Source organism: Hemitrygon akajei, chromosome 24 (genome assembly GCF_048418815.1).
Source record: "Hemitrygon akajei chromosome 24, sHemAka1.3, whole genome shotgun sequence".
Taxonomy (NCBI): Eukaryota; Metazoa; Chordata; class Chondrichthyes; order Myliobatiformes; family Dasyatidae; genus Hemitrygon; species Hemitrygon akajei.
In genome coordinates this window covers 22,028,790-22,048,546 of record NC_133147.1, presented here as the reverse complement: position 1 = coordinate 22,048,546, position 19,757 = coordinate 22,028,790, and the positions used below count along the sequence as shown (strand labels likewise).

The 19,757-nt window shown below is 40.1% G+C and overlaps 1 protein-coding gene across 3 annotated transcripts in view; it reads right to left on the bottom strand.

Annotated features, from left to right (window-relative positions):
- The window catches only part of LOC140715956 (scavenger receptor cysteine-rich domain-containing protein DMBT1-like), an 80,285-nt gene that overhangs the window by 50,466 nt on the left and 10,062 nt on the right, over positions 1–19,757 (bottom strand). The window contains exons 1-9 of one of the 3 annotated variants that reach the window (XM_073028554.1): positions 18,086–18,198; positions 16,471–16,595; positions 14,084–14,119; positions 7,422–7,739; positions 6,180–6,485; positions 5,116–5,424; positions 4,366–4,680; positions 3,094–3,399; positions 1,604–1,909 (exon numbers count right to left, since the gene is read on the bottom strand). In XM_073028554.1, coding sequence (XP_072884655.1) covers positions 1,604–1,909; positions 3,094–3,399; positions 4,366–4,680; positions 5,116–5,424; positions 6,180–6,485; positions 7,422–7,739; positions 14,084–14,119; positions 16,471–16,498 — 1,924 coding nt within the window. In that variant the 5' untranslated portion in view covers positions 16,499–16,595; positions 18,086–18,198. Of the gene's footprint in view, positions 1–1,603; positions 1,910–3,093; positions 3,400–4,365; positions 4,681–5,115; positions 5,425–6,179; positions 6,486–7,421; positions 7,740–14,083; positions 14,120–16,470; positions 16,596–18,085; positions 18,199–19,757 lie in introns of those variants that run through there. The other 2 variants (XM_073028553.1, XM_073028555.1) reach the window with 2 other exon arrangements.

Sequence of the window (19,757 nt, the reverse complement as noted above, 5' to 3'; positions counted from 1 at the left end):
ATTTTGCGTACCTGATGCCCTGCATACTCTCCCTGCTGGCTACAGTTATGCCCTGTCATCTGCCTGCTCTTCCTGACGGACTTACCATACGCTATCTTTGCTTTTTTATCCTCTGTCCTATCCTGAGACCCTTCACTCTGGTCGCCATCCCCACCAAATTAGTTTAAACCACCCCCACCCACCCTCGCCCAACAGCTCGAACAAACCTATCCGCGAAAATATTGATTCCCCTCGGGTTCGATTGCAACCCGTCACTTTTGAACTGATCATACATCGCACAGAAGATATCCCAATGATTCGAGAAGCACTGCCCCTTCACCAGCGTCTCAGCCACCTATCAATCTGCCGAATCATCCCGTTTTTCCCCTCACTGTCGTGTGACACAGGCAACAATCCAGAAATTACGGTGCAGGAATCTCATCTATCTACCTAGCTCTCTAAATTCTATTATTAGGACATATTTGCTTTTCCTTCCTATGTCATGAAATAATTATCTATTTCCTTTTAGATTACTGACCACTAATGGCCATCACGTGGCTTGGGCTGTAGGCTCCCACCTTCCACAATCAAAAGGCATGATATCAGATTGGTCTGCTCAACTGGTCCATGCCGACTTTTCTGCCCAGCAAGCTCGTCTCATTTTCCGGCGTTTGGCCGGCAGTCACATAAACCTCTCCTGCTCATGTACCTATCTAAGTGGCTTGTAAGCATTGCTTATTTGACCATTTCAACCATTATTTCTGTCTGTACATTCCACAAAGGAACTGTCCTTTGCGTGAAAAAGCTGCCCCTGATGTTCATTTTAAATCTCTCACCTGTGATATTAAAGCTACACTTTCTTATCTTCAGCAAATCTTCCCTGGAAAGAGGCACCCGATCACGCTGTTTCACCATCAGATTCAGATTCAGTTTATTGTCATTTAGAAACCACAAATGCAATGCAGTTAAAAAATGAGACAACGTTCTCCGGAATGATACTATTTCCCTCGTGTCTTATGCGCTTTTTCTAAGTAACATCTTAAATTCCAGGATATCTGGTGCAAGGACTGGCTTCCTAGAATACGGTTTTATTTTTTTTTTACATTAAATAAAACTTTACTCAACGAAACCTCTCCTTCTGTGCTGTAGACTGGTAAATCTTTCTCCGCGTTTTATAGTATAATAATACTCTATGTTTTCTGTAGCAGGGTGAACAGAACTACACACAAAATTCCAAATATTTCCCCACCGTTGTCTTAGATAACTGCAATATAACAATTCATCTTCTCTACTGTACGAGCTGACTGATGGAGGTCAGGTTGCATAATGACTTCTTCAGCACTCTATCTACGTCTTGATCACTATGAACGGCTGAGCAGCATGAGAATGGGATATTTAGATTTGACAATCAAGTGCCAATCTGGCAATGTAAATACAATGTCGGTGGGATTCCGACTTCCTTGTGTGTTTTTTTAATGTATAGAAAAGATATTTCTGATTGGTAATTTAAACCCTCTGATCTAGAGATATCTGAGTACTCGTACTTTGATCTGATCTTGAGAAGACGGGTCGGTTGTGAGGGTGAAACTTCTAGCAGTTATTTTTCGTAGGTTGTTACACTTACCAACGACTGAGATTTTTATGGGCTCACTGTGTGATGAATTGTACATCAGTCCCGTTGAGTTGGCTTCATACTGACACGTGTAATCACCACTGTCATTGCTAGTTTCAGCTATGATTTTGAATACTGCGGAGCTGTCCGTCGCAGTGCTAGCCTGCGACCTGATGCAGTTCTTTTTGTCGTCTTTATACAGGTAATAATTCTTAACCTGAAAATAGATCGGCGCACTGCAATGCAAGGTTATTTCCTGGCCCGGAAGATAACTTGGAGGATCCTTGTTCGTGGATAGAACGGGCTCAGGTGGCCCATCTGAAAAATAAATTAGCGCAGTTATTCTTGCATGTTTCTTGAAACATTAAATGCTAATTTAGTGTTGAAGATAGAAGAGATAACTAATAAATATTGAAAAATAATAGAGTTAAGTAGTGTTGAGCGAATATTCTATAACTTACTTGAAACGGGTACAGGTTTCAGCAAATGCATTACCGCAACTGCATAGTGGTAATAGCTTCTAATTTTCCAGTTGATTATGTTTTTACTTGAGTTAACCGATGACTACTTACTGGGTATATATGAATTGCTATGACAAATAATATTATAGTAGTGTCGGAATTTATTTATAGAGTGGCAGTGATTCACTGGCTAGGGTGCTATTAAGCAGTATAAGGACATATATGTATACATAGCAGTTCATATTGCATCCAGTTTATTGGAACAGAATATTAATGCAGTTTCCGGTTATTAGCTTGGTGCAATTAATCTTGCTAACTGCATGCTATTACTGAGTTATTGATTTTCGACGTTCTCCAGTCGTTATAAATGCTTAACCATCTAAGAGAGTAAATGTGATAATTAAATGGTGATCTCACATAAATATATAAGCCACAAGGGACAATGATGGTCACAATTCCTTTTTCTAAAGTGAAATTTTTCTAGACTGAAAATTAGAGGACGCAGAATCATGGTCTGAGGAGAAAGATTAAAAGAAGACCAGAGGAGGATTATTTTCATACATGGGTCTCAAAGATGAAACTTCCCTAGAATGGACTAGCAAGTGGCTCAGTGCTGTACAATTCTCATACAATAACTAATTGTGTTTGAATTTAACTCATGCGTTTTGAGAAAAAGCCTCTTCATTCGTCTGAAGCATACAAATTATTCAAAATATCTTCTACTTTTTTAACAAAGACCGCTAATGATAAGGTACTGCACAAAAAGAAATGCATTACAGATTGCATTAGCATAGTCCTAAGTATATTTGTCTTGTAGATATTATCAGTTTCTTATTGTTTGAAGCTAATGCAACTAACAGAGAAATACAAATGCGTAATACTTGAAGGCAAACTCCGCTTATCAGCCCAGAACATAGAACAGCACGACCAAGGAACAGACCGTCCTCCCACAACGCCAAGCTAAACTAATTAAACTTGCATTTAAATACTCAACTAAAGCAATTCCTTCTGCCTGCAGAATTGTTAGACTGAAATACCTACCTTTCACGGTTATTGTTTGCTGATCGCTCTGTTCCGAACTGAAGACCAACTCTGCAACATCTACATCGTAGCTGCACGTGTAATTCCCGGAGTGCTTGGTCTGAGCATTGACGACTGTGAAGTTCACCGATATTTCGTTTTCCGGTATTGGCAAAGACAGGAGCGGTTTCTTCTCACCAACTCTGTGAAGGAACATCCGACTGCCGGGGTAGAAGGAAGATAACGTACACTGGCCTGTCACGTTCTCACCCGGCATGTAAACACTTGGTGAACGGAATATTGAAATGGATGGTTTCAGGGGCTGCTCTGAAGGGAAAAAGAATTAGAAAAAAAACATTTTGTCTTATTGCTGAAGGTTAGAACGTGGGTGGAATGTCATTGAACACTACCCAATATTTAAGAGTCTAAATAGCGTGGATATGGAGTGGCTGTCACCTATGGAAGGGGAGTGCAGGACCAAACAGCTCAGTCTTGCAATAGATGGTCATCCGTTTGGAACAGAGATGTGGAGGAATTTCTATCGGCAAATGGTAGTGAATCTGTGCAATTCATTGCTTCAGACGTTTGTGGAGGCAGTCATTGGGTGGATTTAAAGCAGATGTTGATGGGCTCCTGATTAATCAGTGTGTCAAAGATTATTGGAGGAAAGCAGGAGAATGGCGTTAGAGACGTAATAAGTCAACCGTGATGGAATTGCAAATCAGACACAATGGGCCGAATAGCCTAACTTTGCTCCTATGTATTATCATCTTAAGGTCAAAATATAATAATGTGAATAAATTAGCAACACGGTAAACGGTAATGCCACAGCTGCCTTGTGGAAAATGGTTTCCGCATACAGAACATTTATTTTAAGAATTTGACATTTGCTGTGCATCTTTATGATCATTCATTATAGAAAGCGCGTTCTCATCAATTTTACTCAATATACGTAGTTTAGGTTGCCCTGAAATTAACTCCAGACAATGTTACCTTAAGATTCAAAAGTGTTTTTTTCTGATGAACTCAGACCTCTTCCTCATAGCATTATGGACTTCCACTGCACTGTTGACTTTCTTTTAGAAACAATAAGAGTCTAGAGAGGATGCGAATTCTCCTAAGATAGCAAGATTTTGACTTTTATAATCGAGGGCCGAGAGTTGATCTCGAATCCTGCGCTAAGATTTTGTTTAAATGTTGTACGGATATTGAATCATACCAAGTCCAGATTGCGATGTTAAGAGAGACGGATTTCCTACTATTGCACAAAATTGCAACTTATTTTGTGCTTACCTGAACAAGATACTTCCGCTCTGTAGTGACTGAAGCAGATGTTGTCTGTCCAGGAGAGCGTAATGCAGTTCCACAAAAGTGTTTCGGTACCCAGGCAATGTACATAGTTCAGTCGAACTTCGTTGTCTCCCATCCCATAGCGTTCACTAGGGGATGCTTTCTTCACGAACCCACAGCCCAGATGCCTGCACACTACCTGCGCTTCTGAAATGTGCCAGCTGTTACCGCAGACTTTCCCCCAGGTACCATTATAGTAGATCTCCACTTCTCCTTCGCATTCCTTATCCTTATTTGCAAGTCTGAGCTTAACACCTTCTGATAAGAAGACATAAAACGGTTGCTTTTGGGATACGAAAGAAAACTGGAGTACGGATAATTAATGTTTGCTTTTCTTAGACCTTCACTTGAAATCCAATTGTCAAATAGCATTTCAATATACTGCTGTCTGCTGAAACACTTCCAGTATTTAGAGATAGAGCACGGTAAAGGGACTTTCTCAGCGAATGAGTCCGCGCCACCCAATTACAACCATGTGGCAGATTAACCTACAATGCACACACCGACGTATTTGATAGAAAGCAGAGCACCCAGAGGAAACCCACGTAGTGACGGTGAGAACGTACAAACTCCTTACCATTCCCACGGCAGGAAGTGAACCGGGTAGTTGGCGCTGTAATACCTTTTAGTCTAGATACTATGGTACCATGACGCCTCATGCAAAAAACGTTAGAAGTGCAGTAGATCACTTACCTTCCACTGTAATATTTATGGCACTGCTCAGCGACGAGTTGCAGCGAAGATTTTCCGACAAAAATGCTTCATATTTGCAAAAGTAACGTCCCTCGTCCTCTTTTTTAATCTCTGTTATATTAAACAAAGTCTGGTGCAACTCGTCGGTTGCCATCTGGGTAAAAATGACGTTAGTTTCGTTGTCTTTGTACAGATAGTATTTGCATTTTTCATAATAATCTGGTGAGTCGCATAATAAAGTGATGTCCTGTCCTTCCACTACAACACCAGAAATCCGATTAAGGATAAAATCGGGTGGCGGCAGAGATTCTGAAAAAAAGATTGAAAAAAAAAGATCAAGCTATTTTTTTTCTATACCGGATAGATAAAATAGAATATTAATTGAACTAAACATTACACGAATGGGTTTAAGATGATAATTAACATGTAGGTATAGTTCTATATTTTTTGATAATTAGAACGTAGAACGGTAAAACGTAGTATAGTCCTCTCCATTCACGACGTTGCATCGCTCATTTAACCTGATCACCTGTTTTGGTAAGAAGGTACTGAACTAGGGTGTAAAAAACAGAGTCGAGGTATGCCGAAGTGAGTTCAGTGGAGCAAGAAGAAGGTGAAACAATGGGTTTACCTGGATGTAGTGGATGTTGGGCATCATGTAAAAACGGGAGATGCGGTGTTCGGAACTATGAGGTTGGTGGCGGTGGATTTGAGATCCCCAGAGTCAATAAGGTTGGTGATAGTGTGGGAGACAATGGCTTGGTGTTCTTTAGTAGGGGTCCTGTTCGAGAGGTAATTAAGATGTGGTGCCCCTGAGTTGGCGGTGGGCCTCAGCAAGGGAGTGGCCAGTACGCCAGACAACGACAGCTCCCCCCTTATCTGCGGGTTTGATGGTGAGATTAAGTACTGATGCGGACGGAGTGGAGAGCCATCGGTGTAGGGTGGAAAGTCCTTGCCAAAGAAATAGGCTTGAAGTATAAGGCGGCGAAAGAAGAGATCAGCGTAATATGTCCTTGCATGGATTCAGCTTGCCCCATCATTCCACTACTGAAAGTAGAACTTACCTTTTAACATTACGTTTACGTTGTCACTCTTCACGGATCTAAACATTTTCCCAGAAATTTCGGAATCGTAACTGCAACTATAATTTCCCTTATTTGCTTCTGTAATGTTCGATATTACAAAGGTCGCAGTGTAATGTCTCGTTCTGGGTTCTTTCGTTAGGATGGGCGTATTGCTATTGTCTTTGAAGAGGTAAAACATTGCCGAAGTGTAGAAACCTTGAGTGCTACATTTTATCTTCAGGTCTTCTCCTTTCATAAAAATGTTTGTTACTTTCCCATTGTAGATTGACGGCTTCGGTGGGTGATCTGCAACAGAACGCCCGGAAAAGTAAACGTTGTGAAACGAGACAGGAGGTAAACTTGTCAGGTACACCATTTCAACTGCTCGTTAATGCAAATGTCTAATCAATCATTTAGCAGCAACTCAATGGATACAAGCGGTTCAGTTGATTTCAGATAAACATCAGAAGTAGGAAAGAACTTGACCTAATTGATGACCGTTGAATGAATGTTGGTACGAGTCAAGGTGATATGAATATCTCAGAAATTTCCGATCAGCTGTGGTTTTCACACACAACAGTGTCTGCAGTTGACAGGGAATGGCATGGGAAAAACATTGTCTAATGAGTGGCAGTTCTGTTGGTGAAAGCATCTTGTTAATGAGAGATCAGAGGGCAATGGCCACCACGAACGAACACTCAGTAGCAGTGGAAATGAAGTGTAAGTTGTTTTCATAAGAATCCTCCCGTTAAAGGCTGATAGAAACAAGTAGGACGGGGTATTTAAGGACTACCGTGTTTAAGGCTCGTAATAGCGAAGTAATTGTACACAGAAATTTTCAAAATTTGTTTAATTTTTAATGTTTAAAATGCCTTATGCTTATTTTGTCACTGCATGGTTGCATGTCACGATGCATGATGAAGAATCCTTGCAAGAGTATTAATTGAAGCAACTTTTTGTCGGTTTTCACTGGCTTCCCCTGGTGAAAGAAATAATGTTACGTTATTACTGTGGAGCGATCATATGACAAACAGATTTTACTAGAGGTTTTTTTTGAATTCCTTTTTATAATTTCCCAGGTAATTCTGAAGTCGTTCTATCCATACTTTTAAGAACCACGGTGGGAAATGGTACACCAGCATGGAAGCGTAACGTTGTCTGGATGCTGAGCAATTTTCTTTTATATATTAAATTATACCTGTATATCAGTAAATTCAGTATATATCAATGTCAGTCTCTTACCAGTATTGCATATTACACCAGCGTCCTCCACGTGATTGCAGTTATGTTCCCCAATTTGCCTGATTTTGCACTGACGTATGTTCGTCTCAGTTCCCACGCAGTGCACGTCGTCCAACCAGATGTCATCTATACCTTCGCCAAACTGAGATGATCCTCTTGCTGATTCAGCAAACCCGCAGTTTATCTGCCGGCAGACGACGACAGCATCTGCCATATCCCAGTAATCATCGCAAATTGTCCCCCACGTGTCATTGTAGAGAACTTCCACTCTCCCCGAGCATATGCTGTCTCCATCGACTAGTCGCAACATAAGATCATCTGAAGTAAACCAGAATAGCAGAGATATTGATGTTAACCAATGTTGTTTCTTAAAGACATGCTGGAATTATTTAACCAAGATAAAACAGTGCCACTTCTCTATATCTTACTTAACCATTGTCAATGAATCTCATAACATGGTAATGATCGTCCAAAGGCTCATCTAGATGGAACCAAGTAGCAGGTAACACAGAGTCAATTACCGCGAAGCCTTTATGATCCTACACAAGACCCATTTTATCCTCCCAAATTTCAACCAGCGCAACAAAGATTGCATCACTCTCCCATACACTGGATAACTTAAACTGAACACCTGCCGAAGTAAGTCAAGAAACTTTGGGACGTGGCAGTAGTGGAGGCCGAAGTAACAGGAAGATATGACATTGTCACAATGAAAGTGTACATAACTTATACAAAAACACAGCCGAAGAGATTTGTCGAGGTATAAAGAGAGAACATCGAGGGGGATAAATGCAAGTTGTCACGGACAATTTGCAGGAACAAGTACCTTCGTGACTAGCAAGAGAGGGAAAAGCAACGGACAGATAATACAAACTACCCTGTGGACGTTCCCCTCAATAACAATTATACACTGTGGATACAAAGCATGGGAAAACCAGAGCTAGCAAGTCACTACACTGAATCTAGCTTTCTGGCTAATAAAAGCAGGGGGAGGAGAGGAGAGCTGCGGTGAAAGGACATTCAATAGTTTGGGGTATGAACAGGAGATGTTGTGGACATGAAAGAGATTCCAACATACTAGTTGCCTCCACTGTGTAACGATCAGTGATGCCTCAGATGGTATCCGCAATATTCTTAATGGCGAATGTGTGCGAGTATGCACCAACCGTCGTGGTGCATACTAATACAAACCACATAGGTAGCAAGAGTCACACGCGCCATTGATGAACATAAAATATGTGTCAACATATAGAAGTAAGACATTGTGGCTGTTCAAAGACTTGGCTGTCAGGAAGTTCGAAATTTGAACTCTAAACTCTAAAAGAGGTGCGGGACTAGCATTGACAATCAGGAAACGTGTCACAACGGCAGAAAGGGAGGGGTTCGTCGATGTATAGACTGCGGCTGGTTCACTGTTAGTGAAAGTCAAAAACAGGAAGGGAACAATCACACTATAAGAGTATTCTTTAGAAAACCCTCCCTAGCAACAGTGAGAGTGCGGTACATAACGTTAGATATAGTTTGGAAAGGTACAAGCAAAACAGGGTTGCTATCATACGGGTCTTCACATTCTCTAATATTGATTGGCATCTCCTTAGTGCGAAATATTTGAATGCGACGAAAATTTGTAAAGTATGTCTTGGAAGGATTCCTGGCACAAAATGTGGAGAGGTCGACTCGATGAATTGCAAGACTGAAACCGGTAGTAGTAAATGAAACTGGTCATTTGTCAGATCTCTCGGTGAATATTTTGGAGGCAGTGACCACAACTTCCTGAGCTCTAACATACCCTTGGAGAAAGATAGGAAGATATTCTATGAGAAAGTATTTCATTACGGAGAATGAAAGAAACTATTCGACAGGAACAGGACACAGAAATTTGGGAACAAATGTACACAGGAAAATACAAAACAGAAATATGGAGGTTGTTTAGAAAACATTTGAATAGGGTTCAGGTGAGGTTTGCCCCTTTGAACCAGGAAAGTAATGGTACTGAAGGAACCATGGTTGAAAATAGATGCGCTCTTGATAGGCACAATGCAGCCAGGAAGATGCTTAAAAATTGGAGGGGAGTGTGGAAGTTAAGGCTATTGATGTTACGTCAGAAATTGGAAATTAAAAGTTCAAAAGAGTCATAAAAGAAGTGGGGGGGGGGTGCTGTAAGCGACCTTGTCAGTGCACGGGTTAAGCAATCATTATCAATTATATCAGTACAGAAGCTGAGGAGAGCGGAAAAAAGCGTCTTTTATTAGGCCGGGTCCGAAGCTCGCTGAGGAGCTAGCGCAGGAATCCCAAGGTAATCCTTCTGCACAGGACATGAAGCTTAGCAGCAAAGAAGGCGAAGCCAACGGGAGACGAAGACATGGCAAGGACTGGAGCTGGCATGACGTGGCATGAATTCTTGTCATTCACTATGGATAGATTTTGAGCATGGTCCCTGATAACGAACTTGTTTTCACTGTTCGTTTCTTGGTAGAAACAGACGCGTAGGAGAAATGCAGATTGTAGCTTTCTGACATTAAAATATTTTCTTATCACTTAATCTCATGGTGGAAGTAGTAATACAAGGGGCCATAATTATACAGTGATTTTGGAATGTATAGAAGAGGATGTCAGAGATCGTGAATACAGGACTGAAGGTGTCATATTTGAATGCACGCTGGATATGTAATTAGGTAGATGGAGTTGTATCACGGATACAGATTGACATGCATGCATGATGTTGTAAACATCACTGAATCATGGCTGAAAGACCATTAGAGCTGGGTGATTAATGCCCAAGGATACACACTACATCAAAATGACATGTAGTGTCCAGAATGGGTGGTGTTGCTCTATTGGTACAAAGATTAAATCATATTATTAGAAAATGGAGACAATATGTCGTGATATGTTGACTATTTGTCGATAAAGCGAAGGAACTGCAAAGATAAATAGACACAGATGAGAGTGGTAGACAGACCCGCAAATAGTTGTAAGGATCTGTTCTACAAATTCCGATGGAAGATGGAAAATGCAGGGCAAAAGGGCAATGTTAAAAAAAAGTCATGGGGAATTTCAATATGTACGTGAATCAGGGAAAAACAGCTTTGAGCTGGATTCAAATAAGGGAATTTCTAGAAAGCCTACGAGATGGCATTTTAGAGCAACTAGTGGTTGAGTCCATTAGGGAATCAGTTGGTCTGCTGGGTGTTGTGCAGTGAACTGGGAGTGAGCAGAGACCTTAAGGTAAAAGAACTCTGGGGAGCAATGATCATAACATGATCGAATCTGCCCTGAAATTTCAGAAACTTACGCTAAAGTCAGCAGTATCAATATTTCAGTGAATTAATGCAATTAACCATATAATCATTTAACAATTACAGCACGGAAACAGGCCATCTCGGCTTTTCTAGTCCGTGCTGAGACGTGTTTTACACAGGCATGAGACATGAGCTGGCTAGAATTGATTGGAAAAGAACAAAGGCAGGGATGACGGCAGAGTAGCAATCACTGAAGTTTCTCGAAGCAATTCAAATGGCATGGAATATATAAATGCCAATGAGGAAGAGTAATCGAAAGATAAGATGACACACCCGTGACTAACCAGAGAAGTCAAAGCCAACATAAAAGCCAAAGAGGGACATATAATAGCACAAAATTTAGTGGGAGGTTAGATGATTGGTAAGCATTTAAAAACCAGCAGAAAGCAACTAAAAAAGTCATTAAGAAAGTAGTCATTAATATTAAAAAGGATACCAAATGTTTCTTCAGAGGCATAAAATATAAAGGAGAGGTGAGAGTGGATATCGGACCACTGAAAAACGATGTTGGAGAGGTAGTAACGGGGGATGAGAAACTGACGGAGCAACTGAATAAGTATGTTGCATCCGTCTTCACTATGGAATACAATTGCAATTTTGTGTAAGTTCCTGGTATCACGGGTCATGAGGTGTGTATAGATGCCATTATTAGAAGTTTCTTAGGAAACAGAAAGGACTGAGGCAGGTAAATCACATGGGCCAAATGATGTAAACCTCAGGGTTCTGAAAGAGATGACTGAAGAGACTGTGAATGCATTAGTAATGATGTTTCAGGGATCACTAGGTTCTGGAACGGTTCTGGAAGACTAGAAAAATTTAAATGCTACTCCACACTTCAAGAACTGAGAAAGGGGCAGAAGAAATTAAACTATATGCAAGTTAGTCTGACGTCATTGTTAGGGACAATGTTGGAATTGGTTATTAAGGATGAGGTTTCAGGCTACCTGGAGGCAAATGATTAAATACGCTGTAGTTATCATGCATTATTTAAGCTAACTTCTTGCCTGTCAAATCAGTTTGAATTATTTTAATTAACAATCAGGATTATCAAAAGAAAATCTGTTGATGTTGTGTACTGGAATTTCTAAAGACTTTGGACAAGGTGCTACACATTAGGCTGCTTAAGAAACTACGAGCCCATGGTATTACAAAGAAAAAAAAATCTAGCATGGATAAAGCAGATTGGAGACAAAGATTGGAAATAAAAGAGTTCCTTTTTCTGGTTGATGGCCGTTGACTAGTGGTGTACTCCGGGGTCTGTGGTGGAACCGCTTCTTTTTACGGTATATACAAATGATTTGGATGATGGAATTGATGGCTTTGTATCCAGGTTTGCCGACGATATAAAGATATGTAAAGGGGGTTTCTTCTTTTTCTTTGTTGCTGCGTATGTTAATCAAAACGGCTTCTTTGTTTTGTTAAAAGTAGGAATGCTTCTTTGTTGCGAGAGAGTGCTGGAAGCTTGTTTGGGTTAAAATTTATTGATAACGAGAATTGTATTCCTTTGTTAACCAATTGGGATTCATGTTGTTCTTCCTTCTGAGTCTGTAAGCTATTGTTGGCGGGCTTTTGGGGAGATCGGTGCGAGGGGGTGAGAGAGAGAGGACGCGATGCTGTAAACTGGGCGGAGAACGTACCCCAAGCAGGGTCCAAGGCCAGGAGGAACCCCGAGCAGAGGAGACGAAGATAGATGTGCTTGGTTGACCACTTCGGGTGGTCCTGAGCTGTGAATCGAGGAGTTCGGAGGGGATCGAATGGTGACCAGAAGACTTCAGTAATTGAGCTCCGACGGTTGTGCACGAAGTGGTTTGGACTTTGATAAGTTTGGCGCCTTTTCTTTATTTTCCTTCATGTATACTGTATCGTTATTAATTACTTAGTTATAGTAATCTTTATAAACTGTAATCATTTAATCGCATATGGTGTCCTGACTGTGCTGCTTTGGCGAGGCGGGGACCTCACACAGCATCCACACAAGCTGATTACCCAGTTTAGCGGGGCCGAAGGCTGCTCCCTCTAGACAAGAACGAGCTGAGCGAGCCTGAGGCGACTCAGGGGGTTACAGATATGTGGAGAGACCTGTAGATTCTAAGAAGTAGAGAGGCTACAGAACGACTTAGACCGATTCGGAGAATGGTCAAGGAGATGGCAGATGGAGTATGGTGTCTGGAAATGCATGGTCATGCACTTTGGTAGAAATGGAGAGCAACTATAAAAAAACAACCTGAGGTGCAGTGGATCTTGGGAGTCCTTGTACAGGATTCCCTGAAGGGTAACGTACAGGTTGAATCTGTGGTGAGAATGGCGAATACAACGTTAACATTCTTTTGAGGCGGAATAGGACATAACGGCAAGGATGTAACGTTGAGACTTTATATATCGACGCCTCATTTAAACTAGCGTGATACCCCTGTCTTAGAAAGGATGTGCTGATAATGGAGAGGGTTCATAGGAGGTTTACGAAAAAAAGGTTTACGAGAATGATGCTGGGTTAAAAGGCTTTTTATATGAAGAGCATTTAATGGTTCTGTCCCTGTATTCACAAGAATTCAGAGGAGTGAGGGGTGACCTAATCTAATTCTATCTAATATTGAAAGACTTTGATAGAGTGGATGTGGAAGGGCTATTTACTATGGTGTGTGAGTCTAAGACCTGAATACACAACCCCAAAACAGAAAGAAATACGTTAAGAACGTATTTCTTTATACAGAGATTGGTGAATCTGGGAAATTATTTGTAAGATTCAGCTGTGGATGTCAGGTATTTATGTATATTTAAAGCAGAAATTGATAGATTCCTGATTGGTCAGGGCATGAAGGGATATGGGGAGGTACAGGTTGAATCGAAAGTTGGATGAGACAAAATGAAATGACATAACAGAATCGATGGGGAAAATGACCTAATTGTGCTTCTATATCTAATGATCTTATGGTCTTCAGGTAGGTGCTTGACACAGAGATTGGTGGATATGCACTGCCAGGGGTAGTCATAGAAGCAGATACTTCGAAGCATTTAAAAATCTCTTGGATAAGCATATGACTGATAGAAAAGTGATGGAAAATGAGTAACGGAAATGATGAGAACAAAATCGAATTGTGTTGTGCTGTAATGTTCTCGTTTCTATGTTACTAACTTATGCAAAGGAACCTTCTTCATTTAGGTATATCTGGAAGTGTCCTAAATTAGACTGGCATGCTTAGTCGCTGAGATTTCCAAGGATAGTTTTTATTGTCTTTCTCATTTATCCCCTTTATGATCCGTGCAGAGTCATCAATCTATTCTTTAAATATAATGAATGCTGAGTAACAAAACTAAGATTGATTTACGCGATAGTTTATAATTTTGTTAATTTTCACTCACCTTCAGAAGCCACGCTTTCACTGATAAGAATAAGAACTGTGGAGGAAATTTTTTAAAAAGTTTACAATGTTGTATTACATTTGAGAACATGAAGACTGATAGTAATATTTCAAACGTTACCTTACACTTTGCATAGATGCAGTTATATTATTATTTATCTTTTTCTCCCTAAGGAAAACATTTCAAATCCAGAAGTATGTTTTAATTTTTGAAAATGCATTTCATAAACCTGTTATGTACTAACAGTGCAGAAGGTCAGCGTATGTAAGTTCACACAATAATAATTCGTCTACATTGGATTTCACTTCTTTACTTCATTTCGTCAATGAACTCCGCATGTGTGCGTTACCATTGCAATAGTAAATAAGCAGAAGGAGCCAACTAGAAATCAGTGCCACTCTGTTACTACTCTCCTAGTAAGACAGCACAGCCGCGATTAGAAACAATGTTAGCCATTAAGATCGCTATTGTTTCATCTGCAATCAGAAGGCTTGGAAGTACAACAGGTGCAAGTTGCAAAGAATAGGCGAAGTGGTTAACTGAACAAGTAGATAATCCACGGGAACCTACTGACTTGATATGTTTAATGAAATTTGGAGCTGTTATCGTCTGAAAGCCGGTGCTAAATAATTAATAATAAACTTAGAGTAGAAATAAAGCAAGTTAAAAGATAAATAGATGAGGAGACTGATTAATAGATAGGTAGACAGGCGCAAAAATAGACAAAGATACTGATAGACAGATGACTAGATAGGTCAGAGGATAGGCAGATAGATAGAAGATAGTTAGAAAGATAGATATATAGATAGAAAGAAAGAGTCAAGAGAGAGGGAGGGATGGAGGTGGAGAAAGAATTGGGAAGACAGTGCTGACCATGTAAAATGTATGTAACTAATATAACTTGGTTTTAATTTATCAAGGTAAAATTCTACATTAGGTCTGCACGTTACCATCTGATTAACAATTTCACGTGGTAGCAAACAGATTTAATTTTTCCTTGCACTCATGAATCCAAGAATGAAATCTCAACATCAATATTATTTGAAACGCTAATATTCCAGTTTTGGATGGCAAAATGCTGCTTACAATATTACAAATTTTAAATTAATCTGGAGAAATCTTGAGAGTGACAATGTTCCATTATCTACCGTGTCAAGTATCAGAACCTCTTTGCAACTGATAGATGGATGATCCAATTTTATTTTCAAACGAACTTGTTATGTACAAATAATAAATATAAGACGTTGATGGAGAGAAGCGCGTACATAATGGTAGAAACGTGTCACTTCAATACAGGAAAGAATAAAACTGTTTCCTTCTGATCTAGAGGGCGAAAACACAGCTTCATATTATATTCGGGGAACTGAAGTTTTAAAAACACTGAAGAGAAATAATCTACTTTGTTTTTAACTTTCATAGTGAAAAACCAAAAGTCATTAGTTTTGCGTGACGTAAAAAGAGTGTAGATTTTTTTTCATGATACCCGATTAGAACTTGAAATGTACAACTTGATTGTGTGTGGGAGTAGACTCAAGAGTAAAAAGTAAGAGTAAGAATCAAATGTAAATACTGCCGGAGGAAATATGTTATCTCGGGATCAGAACGATATTTGCAAACTGTTGCACAGTGTGACTTTTTGGTTCTTTATAAAGGCCTCATTTGCCTCATTGTGCTAATATAATAAATTAAATTCCTCGTTATTTATTGTCGCGTATACCGAGGTTGAAAGAAATTGTTACTTTTGCATGTTATATTTCATCAGATAATTCCATCAGATAATTATTATTTCATATAATTTTACCAGATCTGTACACTGAGGTACGTCAAAGGATAAGCAATATCAGATGTGGAATACATTGCTACAGCTCCAGAATGTGCAGTGCAGGCAGACTGCACAGTACAATGGTATGACGTAGTAGACTCTGAGATGAAGATTCCAATTTATCCTTATACTTGTGGGGGGAGGGGTTCAATATCAAAGGGGGATAGATGTTGGCCTTGAGCCCGGCTGTACACCTTTTCAGGCGTTTCTACCTTCTTTGCAATAGAGGGGCAGGAGCGAGAATTCCTTGATGGATTCACTGTTGATTATGTTGCCTGCTTCACAGGGCGACTGAAATTGTATATCTAGTGCACTTGTTCCAGTAAAACGATTTAAATGAAGCTCTAAATGTATATGACCTCGTTCAGAGAAGAGTTACTGGCATAATAGTGCAGTGGGCTGATGAAGAAAAGTTCGACAGTCTGGACTTTTATCTTTTTGGTTTTAGATGCCACAGTTCTGAAGGGATTTAGGATCACGAGTTTGCGACACATGATGCGAAATAAAACTTTCGATCGACGGTTTGTGGCAAGCAGAATAAATATTGGAAATCAACTATACTCACCTCCACAAAGCACAAAACTGAGGTGCATCTTGATTTAATTTCAATGACACATTAGAAGTTGGAAACACAGACTTCAGTTACTCATGAGGAGCTTCTCCCTGCCGTTTGGCATACGAGGTGACCTTCTAAGAAAAAAAAAATGTGTTTAGGTTTTGTCAGGCTAGTATTTGAATGGTGTGTTTTAACATACTGCCGTAATAGAAGTAAACTAGTTTTGATATAGAATGCGTTCATACGGCATATTTCACGCTGACTCAGACGGGCCAACGGGTTTTTTTTGCCAATAAAATATTATTTTAGATATGGGTGCATAAACTGACTGAGCAAGGATTCACATGGCGAGAATTCGATTTCTACTGTTTACCTGAAATATGAATCTTATATGCACACTTCTCGCTGCCTTGCGTATGTAATCAAAACCTAGATGAGAAGAAGAGACTTCGGTTCTCTCTGCATTCTGACACGCATTCTGCGAACATCATACCTATTTATTCGTTTAACTACATTTTCATGCACTCATTATATGTTCAGTTATTAAAGTGGCATCCTGCACTGTCTGTCTTCAAAGTCATCCAAATATCTTAGAGATAAAATTCTGAATATTTCATCCATGGTGAGGTAATAATTCTACACTCATAAACAGAATTAAGTTAACCAGTACACTAAACCGTCCCTCCACCGCATGCACACGCAAACACATCGTCACTCTCCGCCTAACAGATGAAGATGTCTTGAGGTACAAAACCTGGAATTCGGCGACTGTTTCCCTGAACCGACTGACTACAAGTTCTGATGAATGGTAATTGAACTGAAAGGATAAATCTGATTCTGTCTCAGTTAATGTTTTATGGTCTGATATTTAATTGTCTTTCTTATTTTGATCCAAAATGTTCTTATCTCATGTAATAAGTTAAAGTATCCAATGACCACTAATTCAGAGCGTCTGTAATTATCAGATACTTGTTCACTGATTTGTCCTCTTTTACATACGCTGGCTTTTTACAGTTCTTTTAACAGACGATTACAAGCCCTCTGTTCTATTTTTTTTCTTGAATTGTCAAATAGCTTCTCCCAATATTCTCTACAAGGATATGGATGGTAAGAACACGTAGTAGACCAGACAGCCGTAGAGCGTCACAAACTGTATGATAGAAACATATCAATTCGAAGACCACTCCATCTTTAGCTAAAGATGAAACTGCTGATGTAATTGCCTCTCTCAGAAATAAGTTTGATTTTCCTTGAATCACAATTGTTTAATTTTTTACACTCAATTCCTTCTGAAAAAAAAAACCTGCAAACGTACTTTACTTCATTGCTGCCTCTTTATAAATTAGCTGTTAATATCAGATCTCTAATTCCCATATTACCATCAGCAACATTAGTTCATTGTTCACGGTCCTCCTCGAAGTACGGTACTGACATTCAGGATAACTATACACCCTATTTTTCTCGTTCGAATGTTGTCTACTGACTTTCAGTTACTTCCTACAGTCCACCCAAGATCTCACGAACATCTTGTCGTTTGCTATACTACTTCATACACAAGTTAATAACACTAGCAAATCTACCCGCGAGGAGATAGACCGAATAAATCGCGTGCGATCTGACTTACGTTATTCAAAAATGATCCCAATTCCACAGAAATCTAAAGTGCCACATAACGTTACAACTACGAATATATTTGCCATGCACTCCCCCGTTCTTTATTCAATGACTCGTAGTTCAGTGAGTAATGTGTAAATTCCTCCTCTTTATCTCTTATCTCCTTATCTATTTCGCAACAGATTAACTTTGCAATCATGTGCTTACAGACAGAAAACGCATAGGAATAGACTTCTCTAATCATTAAGACCCGGCCACTCATCGCTAAACATTTACAACAAACCTGCTTTAATCTTCCCTCATTCTCATGTTCCCTATGCTATACGACTCACCTAGTAATTCAGGCACTTTACAGTGGCAAATTAACCAGATGACTCGCAAAGCTGTGTGGATCTAGGAGGATGTAAAAGCACACGGTGGAAAGTCGGGCGGTAACAACTGGAACGTACAAAGTCCAGACACACGGAATTCCCGAGATTAGGATTGAATCCAAGTTCTGTTTCTGTGAGTCAGCGGTTCAACTTGTTGCGCCGCTGATATTCACTGTTCTGTTATCAAAAACAGGTACTCTCAAATGATCCATTTCTTCCATTTGCATTAATCTGTAATCTGTACAGCTGCCTGAGAGAATTTCCTCAAACTCTCAATTATACTCCTCACCACGGAAACAACATCCAGTTCAGTCACTATAAATGTGAACAAGTACACCCTTGCCTTTACTTCTACCTTTGAATCTTATAGACAATAGACAATTGGTGCAGAAGTAGACCATTCGGCCCCTCGAGCCTGCACCGCCATTTTGAGATCATGGCTGATCAATTACTATCAATACCCGGTTCCTGCCTTGTCCCCATATCCCTTGATTCCCCTATCCATAAGATACCTATCTAGCTGCTTCTTGAAAGCATCTAGAGAATTGGCCTCCACTACCTTCAGAGGCAGTGCATTACAGACCTCCGCAACTCTCTGGGAGAAGAAATTTTTCCTTAACTCTGTCCTAAATGACCTACCCCTTATTCTCAAACCATGCCCTCTGGTACTGGACTCTCCCAGCATCTGGAACATATTTCCTGCCTCTATCTTGTCCAATCCCTTAATAATCTTATATGTTTCAATCAGATCCCCTCTCAATCTCCTTAATTCCAGCGTGTACAAGCCCAGTCTCTCTAACCTCTCTGCGTAAGACAGTCCAGATATCCCAGGAATTAACCTCGTGAATCTACGTTGCACTTCCTCTACAGCCAGGATGTCCTTCCTTAACCCTGGAGACCAAAACTTTACACAATACTCCAGGTGTGGTCTCACGAGGGCTCTGTACAAATGCAAGAGGATTTCCTTGCTCTTGTACTCAATTCCCTTTGTAATAAAGACCAACATTCCATTAGCCTTCTTCACTGCCTGCTGCACTTGCTCATTCACCTTCAGTGACTGATGAACAAGAACTCCGAGCTCTCTTTGTATTTCTCCCTTACCCAACTCTATACCGTTCAGATAATAATCTGCCGTCCTGTTCTTACTCCCAAGGTGGATAACCTCACACTTATTCACATTAAACGCCATCTGCCAAGTATCTGCCCACTCACCCAGCCTATCCAAGTCACCCTGAATTCTCTTAACATCCTCATCACATGTCACACTGCCACCCAGCTTAGTATCATCAGCAAATTTGCTGATGTTATTTT